This window comes from Globicephala melas, chromosome 16 (genome assembly GCF_963455315.2).
Source record: "Globicephala melas chromosome 16, mGloMel1.2, whole genome shotgun sequence".
NCBI lineage: Eukaryota > Metazoa > Chordata > Mammalia > Artiodactyla > Delphinidae > Globicephala > Globicephala melas.
In genome coordinates, this window is record NC_083329.1 from 36,901,758 (window position 1) to 36,927,981 (window position 26,224).

At 38.0% G+C, this 26,224-nt stretch overlaps 1 protein-coding gene across 1 annotated transcript; it reads right to left on the reverse strand.

The window, feature by feature from the left end:
* Positions 1-9,046: 9,046 nt before the first annotated feature.
* Positions 9,047-24,853, reverse strand: LIPN (lipase family member N). The gene is made up of 9 exons (XM_030865005.3): positions 24,749-24,853; positions 23,348-23,465; positions 20,831-21,029; positions 19,085-19,194; positions 16,289-16,425; positions 14,362-14,508; positions 12,848-12,919; positions 12,243-12,314; positions 9,047-9,280 (listed from the first exon to the last, which is right to left on the reverse strand). The coding sequence occupies exons 1-9, from the start codon at positions 24,851-24,853 to the stop codon at positions 9,047-9,049; spliced, it is 1,194 nt and encodes a 397-aa protein (XP_030720865.1).
* Between the last annotated feature and the right edge of the window lie 1,371 nt (positions 24,854-26,224).

Below are 26,224 nucleotides of genomic sequence, written 5' to 3' on the forward strand. Positions count from 1 at the left end.
ACAAGCTTGGTTGACAGGAACAAAAGAACATAAAGTAGAAGTGAAACAACATCCAGGATGTCCCAATACTATCTGGCTCCGCCCACTCCCTCAAACAGCTTGGTGTGTAGAAAGAACTTTCTTTGATGCAACCTGGAGTTATGTGATATGATACAACTCATAAAATCCCTGTTCATCAACAGGTAATATGCACCATAGGAAGCATCATTTTCTTTTTTTCCTAGTTCTTTAAAAAAAAATTGTTTTCTTGGAGTATAGTTGATTTACAATGTGGTATCAGTTTCAGGTGTTCAGCAAAGTGAATCTGTTATACGTATACATATATCCACCCTTTTTTAGATTCTTTTCCCATATAAGCCATTATGGAGTATTGAGTAGAGTTCCCTGTGCTATACAGTAGGTCTTTATTAATTATCTATTTTATATACAGTAGTGTGTATATGTCAATCCCAATCTTCCAATTTATCTCCCCCCTTTATCCCCTGGTAACCATAAATTTATTTTTTACACCTGTAGAAAATTGTAACTCTATTTCTGTTTTGTAAATAGGTACAAATATCATATGATATTGCTTATATGTGGAATCTGAAAAAAAGGTTACAAATGAACTTTTTCTAGTTCTTATCTATCTTTTATAGGTAGAAAGGTATGAAGTCTGCAGAAAACTTTATGACCCTTTAGAGTCACAGTCTGGGGCTTCAATGATCACTGACCTTTGGCTGAAGGTCAATGTAGTGATAAGCATTTTTACTTATCAAGAAGGTCAAAAAATTTTAGGACATTTTCTATTTTTAGTTATGGGTAAGAACATTGATTGGAAGAAAATGAATCTTCCATGTTTAGGCCATTTCTAGGTAGCTCAGCTAAATAGACATGAAACGTTTTATTTGGGTTTGTAATCACTAGTTAATTGCTGAGAGATTACTTTGATGGATACCTGGTCATTAAATCATCTGCAATAACTAAAAGGAGTTGCAGCCTAGTTATTTTCATGAACTAAATGCCCCAATTCAATCAACTATGTGGCCATGTGAGCAATTCCTTAGCCTCCTAATATTTAAGCAGGCCAGGAGAATAGTTATTGTCATTTTAAGTAAAGAATGTGTTAGAATTTAAGAAAAAATACTATTTAAAGTAAAATATTTCTTTACTTTTACATCAGCTCTTCAGAACTGAGCTACCAGCAGCCACACTAATCGAGAGACTTTTGGAATGTGGGTTGGTGAAGGAGGTGAAGCCAGAACAGGAACGGTGAGTCTGTGTGTAGACAGCCGCCCACACTCTCAAGCCTCACCCACTCTGGGCCGCCTGCATAGATGTCATGAGGTGAGCTTGCAGCTCTCATCTGGAGCAGTCTCAACATTCCCACCACTAGCCATCTGATGTGTGCTAAGGAGTAGCGATCTGACCTACTTTAGGAGAGCAGAGGAAGCCTTTGCCCAACACCTGGCAGAGCCCCAGGTCCTCAGCCCCCACCCACTGAGCTCACTCCGAAGTGATGCAAAATAAAATTTGGGAAAAGAACTTGGGCTCCCAGTGTTGACATTTTAGGATTGTACAATGTTCATCAGCCAGACATATACACACTACTATATATAAAATAGGTAAATGACAAGAACCTACTGTATAGCACAGGGAGCTGTACTGACTATCTTGCAATAGCGTATAATGGAAAAGAATCTGGAAAAGAATACATGTATAATATACATATATGTGTGTGTGTATATATATATATATATATATATATATATATATAACTGAATCACTTTACTATATACTTAAAACTAACACAACATTGTAAATGAACTATACTTCAATTAAAGAAAAAGTTACATAGCCAGAAGGAAAGAAAATCTCATTCTGCCCTTTCATTTTCATTTGGGAAGATATGTTAAAAAGCCTTGCCCAGGGCTTCCCTGGTGGCGCAGTGGTTGAGAGTCCACCTGCTGATGCAGGGGACACGGGTTCGTGCCCCGGTCCGGGAAGATCCCACATGCCGCGGAGCGGCTAGGCCCATAAGCCATGGCCGCTGAGCCAGCACGTCTGGAGCCTGTGCTCCGCAACGAGAGAGGCCACGACAGTGAGAGGCCCACATAACGCAAAAAAAAAAAAAAAAAAAAAAAAAAAAAAGCCTTGCCCAATATTACCTAGCTAGATTGTGGCAAGGCCATAACTAAAATCCAGGTGTTTTAATTCATCATTGAATATTATTAACGCATTTGAATAAAATGTAACATTTCCATGTTCTACATTCAAGGACAAAGGCTCACCTACGATCGAAAGCAATTACATCAGTTTCTGTGAATTGTCTCTTTAAAAGTTCTCTCTGGATTTAAAATTCAAAACAATTCTCAATAATTTCATTATAAGTTTGGGACATATAATCTCACATTGTTCCAATATATTCAGGTAAGGTCAACTCTCACTTTACGTTTTCCCTTGATGTCATCCTTAGTATTAGAAAAGTTTCCTGAGTACCTTGCCAGACTTGCTCATAATGTGCTGATACAAAACTAGAGTTTAATTTCCTCTTTGTTAAAATCATAAGATATCTTAGATTATGGGTCTTCTGTTATTAAAAGCTTATAAAAGTTTTTTCTTTGCCTTTTATGTAATCTGCCTAAGAAGCAAAGATTCTATGTCTTATTAAATATTTCCTGTACTTCATACTGTCGTTATCAGATCTTTGCTTACTTAGAAAAACTAAGTCTTTTCAGTAAAAGAATGGTTTTTAAGAACTTGTAATTTTCTGTATTTGCCTTTCAAACCTTAAGTAACTGGATATACGGATACGCATTACACCAATGTCACGCCTCCCCCCAAATCTATTTAAAGAAATTACCTAGTATTAAACAATTTTAATAACATTTGCATTTCCTAATTTTCCATCATACATGTATATTATTTTTATAGTATGAATAGTATTGTTTCATTATAACTATAAACATAAAGTTTATCACCACATAGCCTTATGATAAGTCTTGTACAGTATGTAGTTAATAATTTCCCCTTTGCTCCACCCCAATTCTGATTTGCTGGATTCTGTTTCCAATGTGCAGAGCTTCTCCATCCCACACTGTTGATGACACGCTTTGACAGTCTGGGACCAGGTATTCATTACCTATAGCAGAGTTTCCAGGAATCTTTTCTTGGGAGAGGAGGAAGTGTCAGCGTGTGGAAGATATTTTTTTTTTAAAGTGCTAATTTTGATGACGCTTACTGAGGATGCATAGTATTCCAAATAAATTTACTCTCTCAGCTCAGTTGACTGGTTTGGTTAGGAGAGCAGTTGGCACACACAAAAAAATTGGTGCTTTTATTTATACTTTATATAATGTTTTTAATGATTGCACAATATTGTTTTCATTATTATTATTATTTGGATTTGGATTGGCTCTGTGGGAGATGTGATGATGCTGATGAAATTTTTGTTTGTTTTATTTTAAAAGTGACTGAAGTTCTGATGGGACTAAAACCCTGTCACACCTTGACACTGGCTACGGAAAGTATTTCTTAACCTATCAAGAATACCAGCAATCTGTTTTCACTCCACCCCAAAGCACTTAAATCACGTTAGAACTCTAAAATGTAATAAGAACCACATCAATATCTTGTAATCTCTAAATGTCAGATTAAAATATGAGTGGAGAATGGTGTAGTAAGTCAATGGAAGCTTTTAGAGAACTGATATTTCCCCCTAGGTCCGTATACATGTTAGAGATGGTATCAGCACAGAATTCAGCTTTGGGTGAGACTAGGAGTTCATTCAAATGAATGAATCCTAACTGAGCGCTTTCTGTTTTCAAGTCCCCTTGCTGAAAGCAATGAAAAGTTAAAACATAAAGCTAAAACTTGGAAACAACTTAGAGGTACTCCAGTGGGTGAATGTTTAAATAAACCGTAGCCGATCCGTACTGTAGGATATTACTCAGCAATAAAAAGGAACAAACATACAGGTTAACAATTTGGATGGATCTCAAGGGCATGGCTCTGAGAGAAAAAGCCAACATCAAAAGGTCACATATTGCGTGATTCCATTTATACAACATTATAGAGATGAAGAACAGATTAGTGGTTGCCAGGGGTTAGGTTCAAGGAGGGATGGGGGGTGATGGGAGTGGTTGTTGACTATAAATGGATAGCATGAGGGAAATTTTTGTGGTAATGGACAGCTCTATGTCTTAATTGCAATAGTGGTTACACAGCCTACACATAAGATTACACTGAACTGTACACACCCACACACACGCTCGCACGCACACGTGCACACGAGTGCATATAAAACTGGTGAAATCTGAATAGACTCTGGATTGTATCAAGGTCAGTTTCATGGCTTTGAGAGTGTGCTATAGTTATGTAAGATATTACCTTTGGGTAATATCTTGAAGAGTGAAGAGTACGTGGCACCTCTCTATACTATTTTTGCAATTTCCCATCAATCTATATCATTTCAAATAAAAAGTTTTTAAAAAGTTAAAAGATAAGAAAGACGTCACTCCTGTCCTCTTCCTAAAATTTATTAGGAAGATAGATTTACACAAAACTCTTCCATGCGATAATTCTGGAACATAACAAAAAAGATTTATTAAGAGGCACTATTAATTTTGGAGCATGAGGTTCAGGAAAAGCTTTTCAGATATGGTGGTGTTTTGGCCAGACCTTGGAAGATGTGGGTAAGCTTCCCATGGGAGGAGAATGGGGAAGTGGTTGGAGCTGAGCAAGGCCCTTGATGGTCAAATATCTTCCTAGCTTTTGCATTAATGAGTCTCAGAAAGCCATTATTTTAGTCTGGTTTCACCTCTCTGAAACTGATTACACTTCCTGAAAGACATTCACCAAAGAATTTACATTTGACATGAATTTGCATTGATTGAAATTAATGTTATCACTTACCTGTTCCATTAAAAAATATCAATGAGACGTCTAAGCTTGGGAAACTATAGTAATATAATGAGCCTCTTACGGGGTTGTGAGCATGAGTTTCTCGCGTCGCATAAATGCAAGGTTAAGACAAAAAGGAGAAACGTTGCCAAAATTTCCATAAATTTGTATTACAAAGTCTGTAGCCAAATTCCTCATCCGTGGTGGATTGCTAGACTCTATGCCTACTTATAAGGATACTGATATTTTGGATAAAACAATGAAAATGTGTTATAATTGACTTGCCTGGAAATCTTACACTCATCTCAATTTTTTACCAGCTTTATTGAGATACAGTTGACATTTAACATTGTGTAAGTTTAAGGTATACATTGTGATGATTTGATATGCCTATATATTGTGAAATGTTTACCACAAATAAGGTTAGCTAACACATCCTTCACCTCACATAATTACCACTTTGTTGCTACAGTGAGAACATTAAAGCTCTGCTCTCATATCAACTTTCAAGTGCACAACACAGTGTTGTTAACGATAGTCACCATCCATGCTGTACATTAGATCCTCAGAACTTGTTCATCTTATAATTGAAAATTTGTACCCTTTGATCAACATCTCCCCATTCCTGCCACCCCTCAGCCCCTGGCAACCACCATTCTACTCTCTGTTTCTACGGGTTTGATGTTTTTAGATTTCACACATAAGTGAGGTCATACAGTATTTGTCTTTCTCACTCTGACTTATTTCACTTGGTATAGTGTCCTCAAGGTCCATCCATGTCGTCACAAATGGTAGGATTTCCAAAAAGGCTGTATATTATTCCATTGTATATACATATATGCACATATATGTATGTATGTGTGTATATATGCATACATACATACATCACGTTCTCATTACCTAAGTGTCATAGTCAATAGACACTTAGGTTGTTTCAGGTCTTGGCTATTGCAAGTAATGCTGCAATGAACGTGAGTGTACAGATATTCCTTCAAGGTAGTGATTTCATTTTCTTTGGATGTTTACCCAGAAGCGGGATTGATAGATCATATGGTACTTCTATCCACTCATCTCAATTTGAAAGTTAGAGTTTGCAAAACAAAAAATTTAAAAATAAAAAACCATTTTCCCATCTCCTGCCTTAATTTTCCAAGTAATTTTAGTCTAGAGTAATGCAAGTATGACCTCTATGGTGTTCCATATACCATTTGAGCCCAGATGTACAAGTATATGCTGCAGTGTGGGTTTTGGGATGTCAGACTTCCTGGGTTAAAACCATGACTCCTTCACTTACACAATCTTAGGCAAATTGACTTTTATGCCTCAGTTTTCTTTGTGTCTCAGTTTTCTCATCTGTAAAGACGACCATACCATAGTACTATCTCATGGGGTTATAAGTTTTAAAAGAGATATTTTAGGTAGAACTATTAACCAAGAGTAAACTCTCAGTCTGACCTATAATCATCAATATACTTGCTATCATATGCAGAGCTAAAGTATAAAATATGTAAAAAAGCAGTAGTATTGGTAAGAGTGGGGCATTCTTCTATATTTCTCAGCTTATTGATTTAAAGTAGAAAAGCTTAAATTAAAAAAAAATTTTATGGAAATATATATAAGAGGAAAAATGCACACATTATAAATATAAAGCTTAATAATTTTTTATTGTGGTGAGAACATTTAACATGAAATTTACCCTCCTAACATGTCTTTTAAGTATACAATACAGTATTCTTATCCATAGGCACAATGTACAGCAGCTCTCTACACTTATTCATGTGGCAAACTGCAGCTTTATACCTGTGATTAATAACTCCCCATTGTCCCCTACCCCCAGCTCCTGGCAATCACCATTCTGGTCTCAGCATCTATGAGTTTAACTATTTTAGCTACCTCATGTATGTGGAATCATGCAGTAGCTGTCTTTCTGTGACTGCCTTATTTCACTTAGCATAAAGTCCTCATGTTTCATCGATGTTATTGAATATGACAGGATTTCCTTCTTTTTGAAAGCTGAATAAAATTCCATTGTGAGATATCTATATCTACATCTATATTTATATCTATCTATCAATCACATTTTTTAATCCTTTCATCTGTCGATGGACATTTAGTTTGCTTCTCTACATTGGCTATTGTGAATAGTGCTGCATTGAACATGAGAGTACTGATACCTCTTTGATATCCTGATTTCATTTCTTCTGGATAAATGCCCAGAAATGGGATTGCTGGATTATAAAGTAGTTCTATTTTTAACTTTCTGAGGAACCTCCATACTGCTTTCTATAGAGACTGCACCATTTTGTATTCCCACTAACAATGTACAAGGGTTCCAATTTCTCCACTTCTTTGTCAACACTAGTTGTCTTTTGTTTTAATGATAATAGCCACCCTAACAGCTATGATTTGCGATTTCATGTCAACCAAAGAAGTTAAAAAATATTTTCATCCAAAATTAAAATTCTACATGCTCTTTGAACCAGAATTACTGGTTCAAAGATAATTTATCCTCTGGGTATAAATGATATTTGTATAAAGTATAAACTGATGTTTGTACAATATTTTCTACAACACTGTGTGTAATTACAAAAAATCCTAATTCATCTTAATCTCTGTTAATAATGAATTTCCATGTAACCTTTAATAGTGTTCCATATGAACTGATGGGGAATGATCTCCAAGATACACTAAGCGATCAAAGCAAGACGTGGAAAAGTATGAATAGTACGGTACATATAGGAGAAAAAACTAAATGGGTATCTGTGGAGCCATTAGAATATGCATGGCATAATCTGTAGAAATATTGGTAAGAGTTATGTGTCTTTGAAGTGGAGAGTGTATGACAAGAGTTGGGAGAAAGAGGAAGACTTACTTTTTATTGTATTCCTTATTTTTGTCTTTTGAATTTTATGCCTATATATGGTAGAATGGAGTATCTTCCCCAGTTCTGCACGCCTGTATAATAGCATTGTATATCCACACTCTCTGCCATGTGGTTTGCAGCTTCACACTGCAGGTGAAGCAGACTATTCTACCCCACTGAGGTAAGGCTTGGTCATGTGATCTGAATTAGCCAAAGGCATGTGAACAAGCAGAGGTTCAGATATGCTAGCGTGATCTAGCTAGCCCTTTTGTGCTCTTGGCATCTGTCATGCAAAGAACATAACCCTGAGAGCTGCTAGTTCCAGAATGAAGAGAAGATGTAGAGCAGACCTGGACCCAACCCACAGCTTTGAGCCAAACCCAGGTGATTTCAGTGTAAAATAGAACCACACCAGCCAGACTGTGGACTTGTGAGCATAAAAAAATAAACGTTTGCTGTTGTAAGCCACTGAGTTGTTTATTACAAAGCATTGTTGTAGCAGTAGCTGAATAAGACAAATCCCATAGGAGCTCTCTTAACTGACCCCCACTTAACCAGATTCTTATTTTAACCAATGCCTTCTTTTCTCTCTGTAAACATATCAACCACCGTCCAATGCCTCTTAAATGTTCATAACTAGTAGGCTAATCTATTACAGCCACATCCTTCCACTCCTTCCAGTTGAGTCATATGCTTACTAAGAGTTAGTTTTTCCCCTAGCTTGTAACAGTAAAACAAACTCCTGGAATACTTTAATTTGGTTAGTTTTCCATTCTGCTAATTTTTTCATGCTTGATGTGGGTCAGGCTTGTTTCATAGCTTGTCTATAGATGACCATATGACTATTGCCCTAATTGTGATTTCAAGAAAGCCACAAGATCACAGCCACCCAAAACATATTGCCACATGACTCCCTTGACAAGGTTTATCTAGGCCAGGGGATGGGGAGTGAGTATCATTTGCATGAAACCACTATATATATTTGAAATAAGAAAGAGAAAGGCCTCTTTTAACTCCTCCCTGAAGTGTACAGTTAGCAGAGAAGAGTTTACTAGGGCTTAGATTTAAAAATAGACCTAGCCCTTGACTGAGGGGAAGATTCTAAGGTTTCAGATGTGGACATTTCCGAAAGAGCAGCACAGTACAAATAATTCCTAGCTGGGATGCCGTGATAAGGGAACACCTCAGCGACAGCAACAAGGTGAAGGATGCTGGAGTAGACCTCATTGCTGATTAGTATTTTGCCCAAAGGCTCTTATGGGCTTGGAAACAACTTTTAACTGAAGAGTAGATGTATTGCAGTCAGGGAAATGACTTCATCAAATCTATGATTTTACTGTACACCCGTTGAGCAGCATCGAGGCCCCAGATGAAATCAAAGTGGTTCCAATCTGGCAATAGGTTGAAGTAATGGAGATTCCTGATTTGGGGGAGTACCCTGGTTACATCCTGGGGTGTTATAAGGACATCACTTCCACCAACCCAAATAGCAGTAGGCACTTTCATGGCAGTCAGGTCATATAGTGGGGGACGACTCTATGGAAGAGAGAGAAAGTACATTCATGAGAGGAAGCTCCTCAGAGCAACAACTGACTTCAAATAAATAGAGACTACTGAATATTTACTATGACCACAGGAAGAAAGCATGCAATGGGCTCTATATTCAAGGAGTGTGAAGGAACAAGGCAAGATGGCTAAATAAACTTTTGTAAACAAAGTAGGGTATATTCAATGCTATAAAACATTTGTCTTCTTTGAAGACAAAGAAGAAATTATTTCCAACTGGGGCTTCATATAAAGAGCAGTCATTTGAAATGACTCTTGAGGAATGGTTGGATTTTACAGACAAGGATGAAGGTGGCAGGCCTTTCCAGCAGGCAGGAATAACATGTATGCCGTGGTCAGGAATGCCAAGCTGTCCAGTGTACCCAGAAAAGAAAATATGTAAGGGAATACTGTAGGGTATACGATTGGAGACAGTCAAGGTCTAAATGAAAGGCTGAAGCAGCTAGGCATCTTTCAGAAGTTTTGAAGACAAGGCAAGGTCATTTCTCAGAGCTCTGTCTTAGCATGATTGCATAGGCATCAGTTTGTGGGATGACCTGAAGAAGAAATAGGTTGGAAATGGGTCCTGAACAAAATCTAGACAAGCAGTTTGGATGACCCACATAAAGGGGTAACTGAAGCCATAGGGATGGCTAAGTTCTCCAAAGACAAAGGGGAGAGAGATTTGAAGAATTTTGGAGGAATTCTGCCAATTTGAGAGCAGTGGGGGACAGAGAGTAGCCAGTCAAAGGACAAAGGGAGCAATCAAAAGGGGAAGGAAAAAAATCAGAGATGGTTATATTACGGAAGTCCAAATCAGGGGGGTGAGTTGCAAGGAGACAGTGGTAACTAACACAAGATATAGGTGAGAATAGGCAATTATATTTGGCAATTAAAAGCCACAAGCAACTTTAAATAGAGTAGCTCTAATAAGAAGATGAAGACCAAAACTACATTTTCCAGGGTTCAGGAGTGAGTGGAGAAGTGGAGATGCTTCTCCACTTCGCTTTTAAATAATAAGAAATGTTGATAAAAACAGAGTGATGGTAGGATGACTTGATAGAATTGATGGGTTGAGGGAAGGTTTTTTATTTGTTTTTCATAAGGGATAGGGATTCGTTTAAGATAATAAGAGAAGCCAGTAAGAAGATATGAAAAGAGATGGGGTCGAGGGCACAAGATCAGGATAACTTGCATAATAAGAGGACCTTCATTTTCTGAGAGTGAAAGGAAGGAGAGAATCAAGAAGACAGAGATTTTAAGGTGGATTAGAGGGAAGTTAACAAATTTCATTCGTGCAACAAGTAAGTATTAAGGGGCCAGTAAGTTCCAGATACTCTGCCAGGTGAGACAATACTGGTGAAAAAAAGAGAAGGAAATTCCTACTGTCATGAGGCTTACATAGGTTAATCCTCTTATTCTTAAAAAAACATAGAGTGGACACAGAGATTGTACTGGGAACTGAAGGAGAAGACAAACTGTTGATACTTCTGAATGTAATGAAAATTGACTTCCAATGATCTAAAATTACAAACAAATAAAACAGGATTGGCCTGGAGTAGGGTAGGACCAGCTAGCTAACTGTGTGTAAATTCTGAGGACATTTACACTCTCAATACTTGTCATCATGTTGTACACTTCAATCTTAAATATTTTTTAGTCAGTTTTACCTCAATAAAGCTGAACTTGACAATAATGGTCTTACGTGTGTGTGTGTTTTGTTTTTTTTTTTGTAAATGTAAACAATATGTAACATGCTCATTACAATAATGAAAAAAGACAAATGTATGTAAAATCCAAAATGAGAGCCTCCTTTTCTCTTTCATGTCCATCCACTTCACTCTTCCTTTCTTCCCCTTTTTGAAAGTTATCACTTTAACATTTGCTGTTTATTTATTTTATGGCCTTTTTCTAAGCATTTGCAAATATATGCATTTGTAAATATACATTGTCTGAGGAGCAGGAAAAAACCTTTGTGGGTAATGAAAATATTCAATATCTTGCTTGTGATGTGGCTACATGAATGAATATATTTTTCAAAACTCACTGAGTTAGAGACATAAAATCAGTGAATTTCACCGTATGTAAATCACACCTTAAGCTGATTAAAAATAATAATAAAATTATATATAGCTCTCTTTGTCTTAAGGGCTAGTAGAATCATTTCTCTAATAATTCAATCCATTACTGAGAAATTGACTGGTCTGATGGACTGATTTGATGTTCAGAAACAATTTCATCAATCTATGTTTGCACTAATAGCCTTAAATATGTCAGTCTGGGAAAACATCAGAAAAATGTGCTTAGTTCATACTGAGAAGCCCAGCCCCTGACTTAGAGAAAGGAAGGTGGCAACAGGATTGATTAAAAGTATAGGAAGGCTAAATGAGTCTATAAATTTTGTTGCATAAAGTTAGAGGGAAAAAGTTGCCTTAAGATTCAACACTGCATGGGTGGAAAATTCTCTTAACTTTTACGTGTAATCCTAATTTTCTTCTGTTGTTATCAAGAAGCATGTATTCATTTACTCTGTAAATTTTTATAGATTTTTATAAAGCAATGTTCATTATTATGCAGCCATTAAAAATAATGTTAAAAAAAAACCCTCAGTAACATTGGTTATGTTTTGCTATGACTGTAAATAAAAAAGCAAGATTGAAAGTTGTGGAAAAGCGGTGATGTTGACATTGGAATAAATGTAATAAAATATTGATACATCTACTATAGTTATCTCTGGGTGGAGAGATTATAAATGACTTAACTCCCTTAGTATATAATTCTTTTATTTCTAGATTTTCTGAAATGAATACATATTAAAACTAGACTTGAAAAAATATCTCTATCAACCAATGTGAATGAGACCTATTGCCAGCTAGGATTCTTTTTACTCTCAAATAATTTATCATTGTAAGTTTTCAAAGCCACCCTCCTTGGGTCACTCTGAATAGCTCACCTGATTGTAATGATGCATGTTCTCTGCTTCACTTCCCCAGTCATAAGCTCTGAATTCATCAGATCCGTAAAGCTGAATTAAATGGTTTATAGAAAAGTAATATTCACAGTAAGAATCATGATTGTTAACAGCAAATCTTAGAAAAGCACTGTACGCTGGGAAGAAAATAAGGCTTCGGGATGAGCAGAAAGATATAAATAAATTTTACCAGTATGAAAAACAAGGTCGACAGAAAGTGATGCAATGATCTCCTTGGTTTGAAGGAAATGTTAGTGGAAAACCAAGCCTCATTAAGGGGAAATCAAATCTCAGGTATTTCTCTCTCTGGGGAAGGCTCAGTTCTGAGGCTCTCCCAGTTTACCTTTTGTTTCAGCTCAGGGCCTATTTTACAAGCTCTGATTTAAGATGGGGTTCATTTATGTCACCGACTTGGTCTGTCCCATCCCTTGTTCTTTCTCTTAAAATCCAGGGAAATCAAACCATAAAGATGGTGACAAGGGCAAAAAGGAAGCCAGCTGCTAAGTTTCTTAGAACAGACATGCTAACTCTGTCCTTTCATATATAAAGAAAATTAAGGGAATAGTTTTCCATGACAAAGACCCTACCTGTTTTATATGCAGGATGTTCTGTATCGACGATCCAGTGGGAGCATGGGACATATACACATCCATTCGGCTCTGAAGGAAAAAGGACACTTATTACAGCATTAACCACCCAATGAAAAAACTATGCCTTTCAGAAGCAGATCATAATTATGCTAAGAACTAATAAACAAATATTGCGGTTTTGAAAGTGGCAAGGAAGAATCATCTAGATAATTACAAAGTCATGTCAGGCACTTGAATGTGGGTGAACCATGGGCTGACTGGTGGCATGGGCTGCTTGAGAGCAAACTTGCATCAGCTCTGAAGCTGTAGGATAATTTGCTTATTTTGAAGCAGAAGCAACAATGGACATCACGGAGCAAAGCAACCAAGAAAGGTACTCTGTGCAAGTGTGTGTGTGGGGGAGCTGGGGGTGTGTGTGTGTACAGATGTGATGATCACAGATCAATAGATCAAAAATCCTGGAGTTCAGGACCTAACTTTGTTAATGATAAGCTTTGTGACTTTGGGCAAGTTATTTATCATCTCTGAGTTTCTGTATTTTCATCTATTAAATGGACATGCTAAAAATCATACTACAGTTTGCTGTGCTCTTGTAAGGATAAAATAAAATACTACCAAAAAAAAGCTAAAAATCAATCACTTCCATGTGTACTGTACTTTTATCTTCATAAATATAATAGAGATGAAAATTGTAGACATAAAATAGTACTGATAATTGTATGTCTTAGAATATAATGGAACAAATCAAGGAAACTACTAAAAATCTTTACTTTTGAAGAAGCAGGCTTTGAACCATTGTTCCTCAAGGTTTTTGGTCTAACACAACTTATCCTCTTAAAGAATGGGGGTAGGGTGGCTGGCCACGAAAAGCTATTTTGGAACTAGCTTCACTGTAACGATCTCCCTGGCTGCCATTTGGAATATGACAGAGATAACTACTCAACCACACTGGTCTGTAGTCTGAACTCCTCGTCCTCCTTGAATTCTCAGCAACAGGAATCAAGGGGTTGATGAAACAGGACTTCTGCTCTTTCATAGGAAAGGGATTATACTCCATTCTATTCTGTCTTGTATGTTCCAAGTTAAATGATAAATTTTATTTGAGGTTAAATTCACACAAGTGAAGGCATACATGGAATAAATTTAATGCTTGTATGTACTTCTTTTCTATGATTTTATTTTATTTTTTAATGCACTGTGTTGTACTGAAATAAAATCAAGTTGACTGTAGTAAGTGGTAGCTGATTGTGAACATGTGAAACCACTACCTATTGTGGAACAACTATTTTCTTAAATTTGACCAGGTATGAAAAGATGAAGCTGCCTATTGTCTTCCCCAGTCTTCACATTCATGGTCCATTGAATATCTAATCTTCTATGCATAGCAAATCTCTGCCCTTAAGTTTAGAATACCACATTAATTTATGTAGTATAATAGATACATCAAAATCAATCAAAGAAAAGCTGGAATTTCTAAAAGCGTCGAATGGCCCCAGAATCATTATACATACCACGTTCACATTTTTCATGTTGAATCCGGCCCATAAAGACATAAATTCAATGCATATCACCCATAATATTTTATTGTTGCAGATTTTGGTAGAAGGTGACTTGCCTGTTTTATCTCCTAAAAAGAAACCTTTGGTACCAAAAATACTCTGTAAAAATAAAAAATAATTATTCTTTTGAGGACCATTTTCAGACTTCTTGACATTCCCTTCATCCCAGGAATGAGAATTCTCGGGGCTCTACTTATATTTTTATATTTATTTGCTGTTTTGGTCAAGGAGACCAAGTCATTCAGGAAAAGTTCCTATTTATGAATCGGTCTCCACCCAGCTAATATCATGAAACATAATTTACAAGGAGACTGCAGTAAGGACCCTCAACCTCAAATTAGCTAATTTCTCCACAGTGAAGCTCTCCCACATTCTGTCCAATCAGCGATTGCCTATATTTCTCATTAAATGGCAAGAAAGGTAGAGCAGTTTCTCCTTAAGGTCAAATATTGCCTTGAATAGGAAGGAAAAGAAGGGTTTTTCCCTATTACCCGTGTACACGTCACGTTTCTGGTAGTGTTCCAGAGTAGCCAGCTTTTATGCTGAAAGGTAGAGGATGGAGTACTGAAGGGAGGGTGCCACTGGACAGAAAAAAAATGATGTCTTGGGAGGCAGCATAGTTAAAACTTCTAGGGCTTTTGGAAAAGCAAGCTTGGGTGGGCGTCTCTGACGGGAGGACTGGAGCTTCTAGGGGCAATGGATATTATGAAATGGTGGGTGGGCCAGAGAATGGGACTTAAAGTGGTGGGAAGTTTGCCAGTAGAGGATAAGAAACTGAGATAAGTCAGGGACAATATGTGCCTCAGACCCGACCTATGTAGGCAAAGCCACACATATGCAAAACTGGTGTATTTAGAAATAGATGTGTCTATCTCTGAATTTAATTCAACTAATTTGTCTGCTCAACTCTGTCCAAATGTAGTAAACATCCAAAACTAACTGATGTCAGCACACTTTAAAATAGAACTATCAACGACAAAAAAGGGAAGTTATATCACTTGAGCTTACTAAACGATACCAAAAAACTACTATCAAACCAATCATTAGGCCTCATGGAAGTTCTTCCTTGTGTTAGCTCACAAATACTTTTTTTCCCATTTCTACCTCTTCACCTCAGACCAGGACCTCACTATATATATGAATTATTGTGATACCCTAATTGGTCTCCTTGACTTCATTTTGGTCAAAATTTATTCTATCCTTCTCTCCAAATTTGAGGGGCAATCTTGATAAAATACTGTGTTCATTGTGGCAATGACCTTTTTAGAGAAACAAAAAGCAAACAGAGAAAAACTTTCAAAGAATAAAATCCCAAACTCACAATTGACCATCAAACTACTTTTCCAACCATTGGAAAATAACCAATAAATACTTGAATGAATAATTCAGCTGTAAGACATTTACTCTTTGGAATCTTAGCTTTAGTAAATTAGAGCAAGCTCCCATATGGGAAGGGTTATATTATTCAGGCTTTTCTAACATCAAAGTCAGGGATATCAGTGATCCCATGTAACTTGGAAAATGTCTTCCATTTGGGCACTGTGAATTCACTGACATGCCCAGGGGAATAAGAATGGAACAAGGAAACTTGTGAGTAGATCTTAAACTGACACGGCAGTCAGCTCAGTTAGAAATTCTGCTTTATACTCAGGTCTGTTAATAACTGGGTATAGTGAATTGCATATGGGAGCTGTAGACATTGTGGCATAGACAAACACACACAAGGACACATCCACTCCAAGCACATGATCCCAGAGTCTGGTTTCTACAGATTTCATCTAAATGTGCTACTTTTGTTTCATAATAGATTTTAAAAGAATAAGGATCTATCATCCAAAAGGAGATCCTCATATACTTTTTGGCACAAGGAAGAGCCTACCTTGACTGAGGAACTTGGAAGTAGGAAAAAACTGGTAAAAATGCCCGTGGGGTATTTGAAAGAGATCACAGGACTCAAGGCAAAATTCATTTTGATTCTTTGTGCCAGTTCAGGCATGGTGGCAAAGGCTGCAAACCCTGAGAGAACAGGAGACAAGACGATCTTGTAAAAATTAGAAGTATTTAGGCAATGTTTCTACTAACAAAAGTGGGACTCTGCTTTGTCATTTTCATCCTTTTACTGCACTCATCTTGGAGATGAATTGGGACACTCTTCTAAGTTATCCTGCAGAGTTAATCTGCCTTCAGCCCTCTCTGCTCTCAAGTCTCCATTTTTCTCTTATTCTGGACAATTTAACTGGGTTGGGGAAAGTGAAGGATAAGTTGCTGGAGCAACTCCTGCCGAGTAAACTGGGGACACCTTCACTTCCCAAGCGTGGGGTAAGTGCTGGCAGTATTGTCACTTTACCACCAACTCTGAGATGTCAGAGTGAGTCACAGAGCCTCTAGAAATAATCAGTTTGTGGTAGGTGAATCAATCAGCTCTTTCTGCACTATCGTCCGGTTATGCCACAGTTTTTCTTTCTCACAGTTGATGAGATTTCATTGCTCTCAGTGCTTCATTGGATGCTTACCAAAACCTCTGAAATCTTCCCTGCATCCGAAAGGGAACGGGCTTTCCCTCAGTCCACCATGGTCCCAGTAAGGACCATATGTCTCCATGTGCTCTGACTGTTCAGGAATAGCATTGCATCCATATCTAGCACTATGAGGATGAGGGTGGGGGTCAGCCTCACACAGGAAAGGCTATGTGGAGGATCTCCCTGTTTGGGATCCCCGAGGTACTTTCCTGGGCCCCCCTCCACTCTGTGTGTGTGTGTGTGTGTGTGTGTGTGTGTGTGTGTACGTAGCCATAGCAGTGGTTTTTTTCTTCTGAACTTCTTGTTGAAATATTGAAACTGTCTTAGCCAGAAAAGGAACTGGCTGAGTAATTGATACAAAGACTGAAACAGGCATAATTGTTCCCCCAGAAGATGTCTAGAAATGTGTGGAGGTGAGTTTTTTTGTTTGTTTGTTTGTTTGTTTTTGCGGTACGCGGGCCTCTCACTGCTGTGACCTCTCCCGTTGCTGAGCACAGGCTGCGGACGCGCAGGCTCAGCGGCCATGGCTCACGGGCCCAGCCGCTCCGCGGCATGTGGGATCTTCCCAGACCGGGGCACGAACCCGTGTCCCCTACATCAGCAGGCGGACTCTCAACCACTGCGCCACCAGGGAAGCCCTGGAGGTGAGTTTTTGATGGTCATGCTGACTGGGGAGCCCAAGTGTTATTTAAGGGACTAGGGCCTGGCTTGTTAAATGTCCTATAGAGAGTGGGTCCTTCCCACATAACAAAAATTTCTCTGCTCAAAAGGCAAATAGCGCTCACTGAAAAATGTCATGCCCTAAATGCAACGCAGGGCCCTGATGATGAAATTTACCGTTTTCTCTGCTAATCAGATATGAGAGCATATCTGAGTCCTCTCCACTTTTCTAGACGCCACTCAAGTCGTCCTTCTCCCTGCAGTTTCTCCACGGCTCCCAAGCACCCCGTCGGTGAAGGCAAAGTGACCTGGTTTGAATTAATGTGCCACCTCTTATGTATTAAGAGACCTTGAAGGAGCCACTTAATTTCTTTGAACTTCTGTTTCCTTTTCTATGAGATGGAAATAATAATGGTAGGATTGTTCTGAAGCTTAGACAGAGAGATTGTAGGAAAGGTCCTGAACAGAGGACCCTAAACATAGTAAAGGCTCCTAAGTGTTAGCTATTATGGTGTAATTATTTTCCTGTTAGTGACAGTTTTTTGGGGGGTGGGGTTGGGTCCCCTTATTAGTTCTTTGATCCTCTTTTAGTGTATTCGCCCTCATGTTCACTGCCTAGTCTAAATTTGTAAGCTGCCTATCAGTACAAAGCACTGGTAAACACCTATTTGCTCTTGATGATAATGAGACTAGTGTAGGAATATTTATCGTCTCTTGCACAGTTTCACCCAAACTAAAATACTGCATTTTCATATAACCCAGTCTCTTAAAACTGGAAACTTTAGTGGAAGATTACTAACAAATTTATATTTTTAATAGTATGGGTTCCTTTAAATTTTTATGTGGAGCTAGACTATTGATTTCTTAGAAAAAAATCTAGGAACCACACATTCAAAGTACATTTCCTGGACTTTAAAAAAAATCTATATAGTGCTTACAATTAATTGCTACTCCATAAATATTAAATCATACACTAAATGGATAAGCCCAGTTGATTTACTGTAGTAAGCTTATGTGGTCTGATTCACAAACAAAATGTTACCATATCTTTTCAATTTGTTCAAATATGAGTATAAGCCTTTCTTTTTTATTTTTTAAAATTCCATGTGGGTTGTGAGGAAGGTATGATTGATGCATAGTTAATGTTCTTCAAGGATATTTCATGGCATTTGGCTTTACTTTTTCAGCTTGGAGGTGATCTAGAGACTTACCCTTTGGAAATACCTGTTTGGATTTTGAGCACAGATTATTCCTGGGAAATTACGTCACCATTACAAATGTGTTGCGGTGACCAGAAATAGATGAAAGGCTCATCCTACATATTCACAGTCTCTGGAATTCAGGTTCACAGCCACTTAGGGAACTAGGGTTATGTGCCCAACACAGGACAGAGAATTAAGGACACTGTAAATGCAAAATAGTTACTCTGTTCCAATTCAAAGGTGAACTTTTGCATGGCTCTGACCCTTGTAAAGCGTTGACCCTTGTAAACATACCTATTGTAGTACCAAGTGAATGTCCAATGAAATACAACTTCTCTTGACCAGTTTTGTTTACAATGAAGTCTATTATTCCTGGGAGATCATATTTGGCCATTTCATCAAAGCTGAAAAATAAAACAGGGACTTATAAATATTCCCAACTAAGTTCAAAACTCAGAGCACTTGCTTGTTTATTTTTTACACACAGAATTCTGTGCTGTCCACTTACATGGTTTGTATTTCATTATTTATTCATTTACATATAGGCTATTGTAGCTTTTCTTTGCTGCACTTACATGTGTTACTTTCTAATAACAGGAATGATTTTGAGACTTGTGTAAACTACATTATCTGAAGTTTAATCTTGTCATTCTTCCTTTTCGTTCCCTTCTCTTGCATTTCTTTTACTGTCCTTTCCCTACCTGGTTTGCATGCCTCTACTTCAGTCTCCGCCAGGGAACTTCAAGACTCTTAGGGCCAATTAATACCCGGCTTTGGAAACAGAACTGGTTGTAAATCATGATTCTACCATGTACTAGCTGAGTAACTTTTCATAAGTTACTTAAATGCTCTGAGCTTAAGTTTCCTTATCTGTGAAATGAACATGATAATACTATACGGCAGGGCTGCTATAGGGGTTGGAGAGTATTAAAGGAATGACTCTGGCTGCTGTCAGACACTTAGTCAGATGTTACTATTATTAATATTTCTGTCCATATAGAGATATATTCAATATATACCAAAATCCTATAGTACCAGTTCGACCAACATTAATGCAAGAGAACAAAAAAGGCCTAAGTAACATATAGTAGTAGAATTCAGTACCTCAGGAACTAAGGGCCTGCTTATTAGAAGAACATGAGAGGAATATAGATTGGTACTCACCAGTATAAGAGAATGGTTGTGATGCCTTATAGTAAATAAACTCCAAGCTCCCAGCCAAAGACCAACCGCACAAAATATTTCCCAATGCTTGCCCTGGGGCCAAAGATCTGACCCTAACGATTTCATCTATTCTTTCTTTCCTTCCACCTTGTCAGTGGGTACTGAATATTTCATTAACGTGGTTTTGCTCTAGCAGCAGGCTTTAAACCAACAGGGAGTTTAAGCCTGAGAAAGGATGTCCACTGTTGGCATCAGCCTGTCCTTTGGTGACAGCAGAAAACACTTTCATTAAAAGAAGCCGTCAGCATATCAAAAGATTCTTTTCTCTTGCCTATTAACAAGGTTAACAAGGTTTTATTTTCCTGAAAATGGTATTCTATACATGCTCGACCACAGTTTCTGTAGGTAAAATATGGCACTGATACACATCTTCTTTGCAAAACTGATTGGCTGTCCAAGAGAAAAAACTTGTAATAGCATCACTAGGATAAACATAAGCTTCATGAGGGCAGAGACTTTGTCCACTCTTGAATGCTCAGGGCCTAGAACAGTGCATAGAGTAGGCACTCAATAAACACAGAGTGCATACTCTGGTCACAGGAATTTCCTAAGCTGTCCCTTGGGACATACTTATAATGTATAGTATTGGATAGAATTGTATGTTAAAATGACCCTGTTGAGATGATATAATTCGTTTGTGGGAGAATCAATGGAAATCAGAGCTTCTTGCTGTTTATTTCCTTCGAGATGTTAATAGAAATTACGAGGAGCTGTGTGACTCCAAGTATCATGCATTATTGTTAATACCACCCACACTATTATATTGAAAGGACTTGTCTCAAATTGCCTTCATGAGCTTTCATAGATATAGTTTACCTAAAGGCCCAGAATTCCTCTTCATTCACTGAGAGTGTTTTGTGTCTCCTTGACCAAGTGTTGCCCCGACTGTTTCCCATCCATACATCGTAACCTGCATCTGCTAGAAGGAATCCAAGGCTGCCATTGGCGTAATTCTCAAGCCAGGAGGCACTGTCTGCAAACAGAGCATGCTGCAAGTATACAACTGGCTGGGCACCTGGAAGGAGGGAGGAAGGAAGAGAGAGAAATTTATAATAAATAGAGCATCTCGGGAACATGATAGAAACACACACACACACACACACACACACACTGGGAAAAGCAAAAACCAAAAACAGCATTCACTTTTCCCCTTGTCATTAGTGTAGAGTGTTGTAATCACATAACAAGTTTTTTGAGCACATACTTTGTACCTGGTGTTACGCTGATTGGTTGACATGCATGAGCTTATTAAATTCTTACAATAACTCTATAAAGTAGGTCCTACTTTGAGGATCCTCATTTTATACATGTGGAGACTTAAGGTAGTTAAGTAACTTTCCTAAGGGGTCATTCAGCTAATAAGGTACATGGGTAGGACTCAAGCCTGGTTCTGTTTCGTGCCAAAGCGTGTGCTTGTAACTGCTCTGCACTATGTATTCACTTTTACATGTATCTCCTGGGTTTGACTTACAGAGACATGAAGATGCTCATGTTTGATGGAGTCTTATGCCTCCTCCAGGAGGAGGGGGAGGTGAGCATAAATGTACAATGACTATTTCCTCACCAAACTTCCAGTCAAACCCCCAGCCTCTGCCCCCTGAAGACTATTTGAAAACTATAGCAGTAAAATCAGCTCAACGCCCTCTCGTGAACTCTCAAGTTTCTGAGGAAAAGAACCAGGATGGAAGATTCTATAACTTAGTAGTTAAGAGCACGGGCTCTGGAGTCCGCCTTTCTGGGTTTGAATTCTGGTTCTGTCATTTGCCATTTGTGTGACTTGGAGCCTATTACATAACCTGTTTTACCTCAGTTTCATGATCTGTAAAATGGTAACTCTTAATAGTGCCAACTTCATAGGGTTTCTGGGAGGTTTAATTCATTTAATTCATTTAAAGCATTTAGAAAGATATACCTAATAAATGTCTTTTAACTCCAAATCTTCCCCAAATTCTCCCTCCTTAAGTAAAGCCTTTCTTGTAAAAGTTTTCTCCTTTTGTGTTTCATAGCACCTCCCTACCCCACCCCTCGCCATGCCTAATATTGCAAGATTTAGCGAAAACCAAAACAAAGATAAACAAAACAACCCAGGATGCCCTGTTAAATTTGAATTTCAGATTAACAATGAATAACTTTGTCATATAAGTACATCATAAAGTGAGATTTACATGAAAAACTCATCTGCTGTTTATCAGAAATTCAACGTTAACTGGGCATCTCATATTTTAGATAGTAATCCTACCCACGTCCCACTCGCAGTTTTTCTTGTGAAACTCTTGAATTCTTGAACTACATGACTTTAGCTGCCTCTGAATGTGGATGGGAGATGAGATGATTCATGGGGGGGGATGAGATGATTCATGGTAAATGGTCTCATTTACCATGAATCATCTCATGGTAAATGATTTGGTAGGTAAAGGCCACTGGGCCTTTGCAGATATTTTGCTTGCTCTTCTCTCTCCCTCCTCAGGGACTTTGCAGTTATATTTCCCCCCCCCATTTTTTTTTTTTTTTTTTTTTGCGGTACGCAGGCCTCTCACTGCTGTGGCCTCTCCCGTTGCGGAGCACAGGCTCCGGACATGCAGGCTCAGCAGCCGTGGCTCACGGGCCCCGCAGCTCGGCGGCACGCAGGATCCTCCCGGACCGGGGCACGAACCCACGTCCCCTGCATCGGCAGGCGGACTCTCAACCACTGCGCCACCAGGGAAGCCCTATATTTCCCCTTTTAAAGAGTGTAATTTGTCTGCTTTTGCATGGCTCGTTCCTCATACTAGAATGGAGCCTTAGTAACCCCATGCTCTTTCATTGCATAAACTGTCTGTTCGTCAGGTCAAAGCATACATGAATGTTAAAGTTTTCCTTCCTGGAAAAAGTTTCAGAAATGCCACTGTCATTTAATTGGGTTTTTTTAATCCTGCAGAGGGAGGCCTGTTGATTCTAGAGGGGGCAGGAGAGACTCTTTTGGGATACCCTGCAGCCAGCTTCATACAACCCAGCCAATCTCTTTCCAACAGTGAGGAAATCCACTATTCGGAATACAGCAATTTTCCACATGAGAAATCAGTAATGAGCTAACAAAATGTAGGCTCCACCTCTGCATTTACTCCCTAAGAAGAAAGCCTGGTGGCAGTCAAGAAGATCAGTCTTGCTGTTTGTAATTGTAGGTTCTTGCCTGTCTTCAGAGAATTGGAAAAGAATGAGACTCCCTGTTAACAATGTAAAGACTAATCCAAAATTCAAACCAATTTTGATAAATCAGTCATTGTCTTAATGAACAGCCAGCAATAAACTTTAGTCATATGCAATTCTCCTTCTCAGGAGAGACACATCTTCCACCTGTGCTCCTATTGTCTCTTCGTCCATGGGGGATTCTGTTGACACTGAGTATGTACCCATCTTGAGTGGTGACTTCGTACTCCTCACTGGGGTAGCCATTGTAGGTGATGATTTCACTCTGCCCAGTAAAAATATGAGCGTTAGCTAAACATCTTCTCTAAAGGTTATCGAAAGGAACTAGAAAAAAGCAACTAGTGTGTGCTTTTTGGGGCAAATTATCTGAAATCTGTAGCCCCAGGTAACTGTAAAATTAATTTACTGCATAAAGTCTTGATAGAAAAATAAGTAGACTATTAGAAAATGTCTGCTAGTGTAAATTTGGGGGGGGTTGGAGATAATATCTAGCATTGACCCACTCTTCTGACAAAACTATATTCTCAAGTCATTTGTCTTTTTTTTTTTAAAGTATACATATATATATTTGATTGAAGTATAGTTGATTTACAAACTTGTGTTAGTTTCTGGTGTATAGCAAAGTAATTCAGTTTTATATATATATACACACATATATGTGTTATATATATTCTTTTTCATATTCTTTCCATTATGGTTTATTACAGGATATTGAATATAGTTCCCTGTGCTAGACAATAGAACCTTGTTGTTTATCCATTCTATATGTAATAGTTTGCATCTGCTAGTCCCAAACCCTCCCCTGCCCCACCCCCCAGCAACCACAAGTCTGTTCTCTACGTCTGTGAGTTTGTTTCTGTTTTGTAGATAAGTTCATTTGTGTCATATTTTAGATTCCACATATAAGTGACATCATATGGTATTTGTCCTTCTCTTTCTGACTTACTTCACTTAGTATGATAATCTCTATGTCCATCAATGTAGCTGCAAATGGCATTATTTTATTCTTTTTTATGGCTGAGTAAAATTCCATTGTGTGTGTGTGTGTGTGTGTGTGTGTGTATGTGTGTGTGTATATATATATACACCACTTTTTTTAAACTTTTTGTTTTATATTGGAGTATAGTTGATTAACAATGTTGTGTTCGTTTCAGGTATAGGACAAAGTGATTAAGTTATACATATATATGTGTCAATTGTCTTTTGAGACCCCTCTTGGTTTAAAGATAATAAAACCATAGTCCAGTAGAGGGCAGTCCTATATATCATCCAGAGGGCTTAAAATAGAAATTCTTAATATTCTTAAAAATGTAAATTCAAAACAGGAAGTTATCTATAAAAAATATAATTCTGCTTTATATTGCTAGAGAGTATTACTTATTCAGCCAAAAAAGAAGATCTACCTAGCTTAACTCTTGGAGAACTGTTAAAAATCACCCATGTTTTATGTTTTCTTATCAGAGATTTTTCTGCCATACAGGAGCTTTAATATCTCACAATCAATTAATCTGCTTTATTTGATGGTCTTGGGAATTTTCCATCACTTACAATATTCATCCACACTTCAGGATTTGCTTCTTTCTCCAAATTAAAGAATCCACCAGCATTTAAAGTTCCACAAATCAAATAGGTTGTTGTTAGAAACAGCCACATCACGCGAATGCCTGGCGTAAAACATTTAATAACCACAGATTAATGTCATATGTCAAAGCAGATTCACGAAATTAAAATAGAGAAAGCTGAGACAGCGTGGAAGGGAGTAAATACAGTGAGCTAACTCGAGCACTATTCATCTATTTTTTTTCACATAGAAATTGCCCTGACATAGTCCACTTCCAGAAATGAAATGAATTCAATCTAGTACGAAGCCTTCTTTTTTGTTTTATTTTAATCCAAGCTTTTCAATTAATTTAAATCTTTGCTCACCTGTGAGTTGTCAGAACACATGAAGATTCAGAGGACAAGTTTCCATACCATGGCAAAGCTAAAAGTGGAGTTATCCTCTAGTCTCATCCAGCAACCCACCAAAAAAACAAGAGCCATGAACAAGGAAGCTTCAGACAGGCTTATGATCAGTTTTAAGTGATGTGATTATTTTTCTTGTGGACACCCAAAGGCAAATTTGGCACATTTAAGTGTGCAGTGTCTCTTCCTTGGCATGGCTTAAAAGCATGTCTCCTCAAACCAGCCTGACCGTAATTGCCAGGCAGATTACTCATCATAGGGGAGTTGCAGTCCAATGCCCTGAGTTCGAAGTCCAGCCTCACCATGAACAAGATTTCTGACCTTGGATAAGTTATTCAGTAGCTTTGTCTCCTGGTTTTCTCGCTGGTAGCATTAGGATAATAATGTAACTTACCTTACAGGGCTGTAGGGAGGATTAAGTGACACACAAAGCACTAAGCCCAGTGTGAGTTTTCACTATTTTTTTAAAATCTAAGAACGAACAAGAGAATAACATCAGAGAGGCTTTACTGTAACAAATTAATGACAGACTTCTAGAAATTCAGAATTTACTTTTGAAGTTAAATAGCTTTCCATAAATTTGCTATCTGGATGAAGACGATTTTACTTTTGTAAATGTTATATAATTAAAAACATTTAGAAACTAATAACTATTAAGGGCTTAGCTTGTGTCAGACACTATTCTAAATGCTTCACATTGTGTTATTTAAACCTCAGAGAAATGCCATAAAGCAGCTACTGTTATCATTCTCATTTTTGTCAATGAAATTAACAATGGCTTAGAGAGATGAAAGATCTGCCCAAGGTTACAGAACAGAGAGGTGACAGAACTAGGACAGGAACAAAGGCAGCCTCAGCACAGAGCCCTTACACCTGGCTACCACTCCCAACCTGTCTCCCGATTGTGATAAATTTTGATCTTACCTAGTTATGTGAGCTTCCCTTGTTCCTGAGGACTCTTAGTGATGAAGAACTTCTGAACTTTTGCATGTGACAAATGAAGAATGAGATACGATTGCAGTTAGAAACCAGAGACATGAGAGACAGGAAGCCCGTGGA

What these genes read in the sequence shown, in the direction of transcription:
- LIPN (XM_030865005.3), bottom strand. Translation starts at nt 24,853, where the DNA reads ATGTGGCTGTTTCTAACAACAACCTATTTGATTTGTGGAACTTTAAAT. An exon ending in TTCCAAGTTCCTCAGTCAAG is followed by an intron (nt 14,509 to 16,288) that starts GTAGGCTCTTCC and finishes TTATTTTTACAG; the next exon opens with AGTATTTTTGGTACCAAAGG. An exon ending in ACATCCTGCATATAAAACAG is followed by an intron (nt 12,315 to 12,847) that starts GTAGGGTCTTTG and finishes CATTTAATTCAG; the next exon opens with CTTTACGGATCTGATGAATT.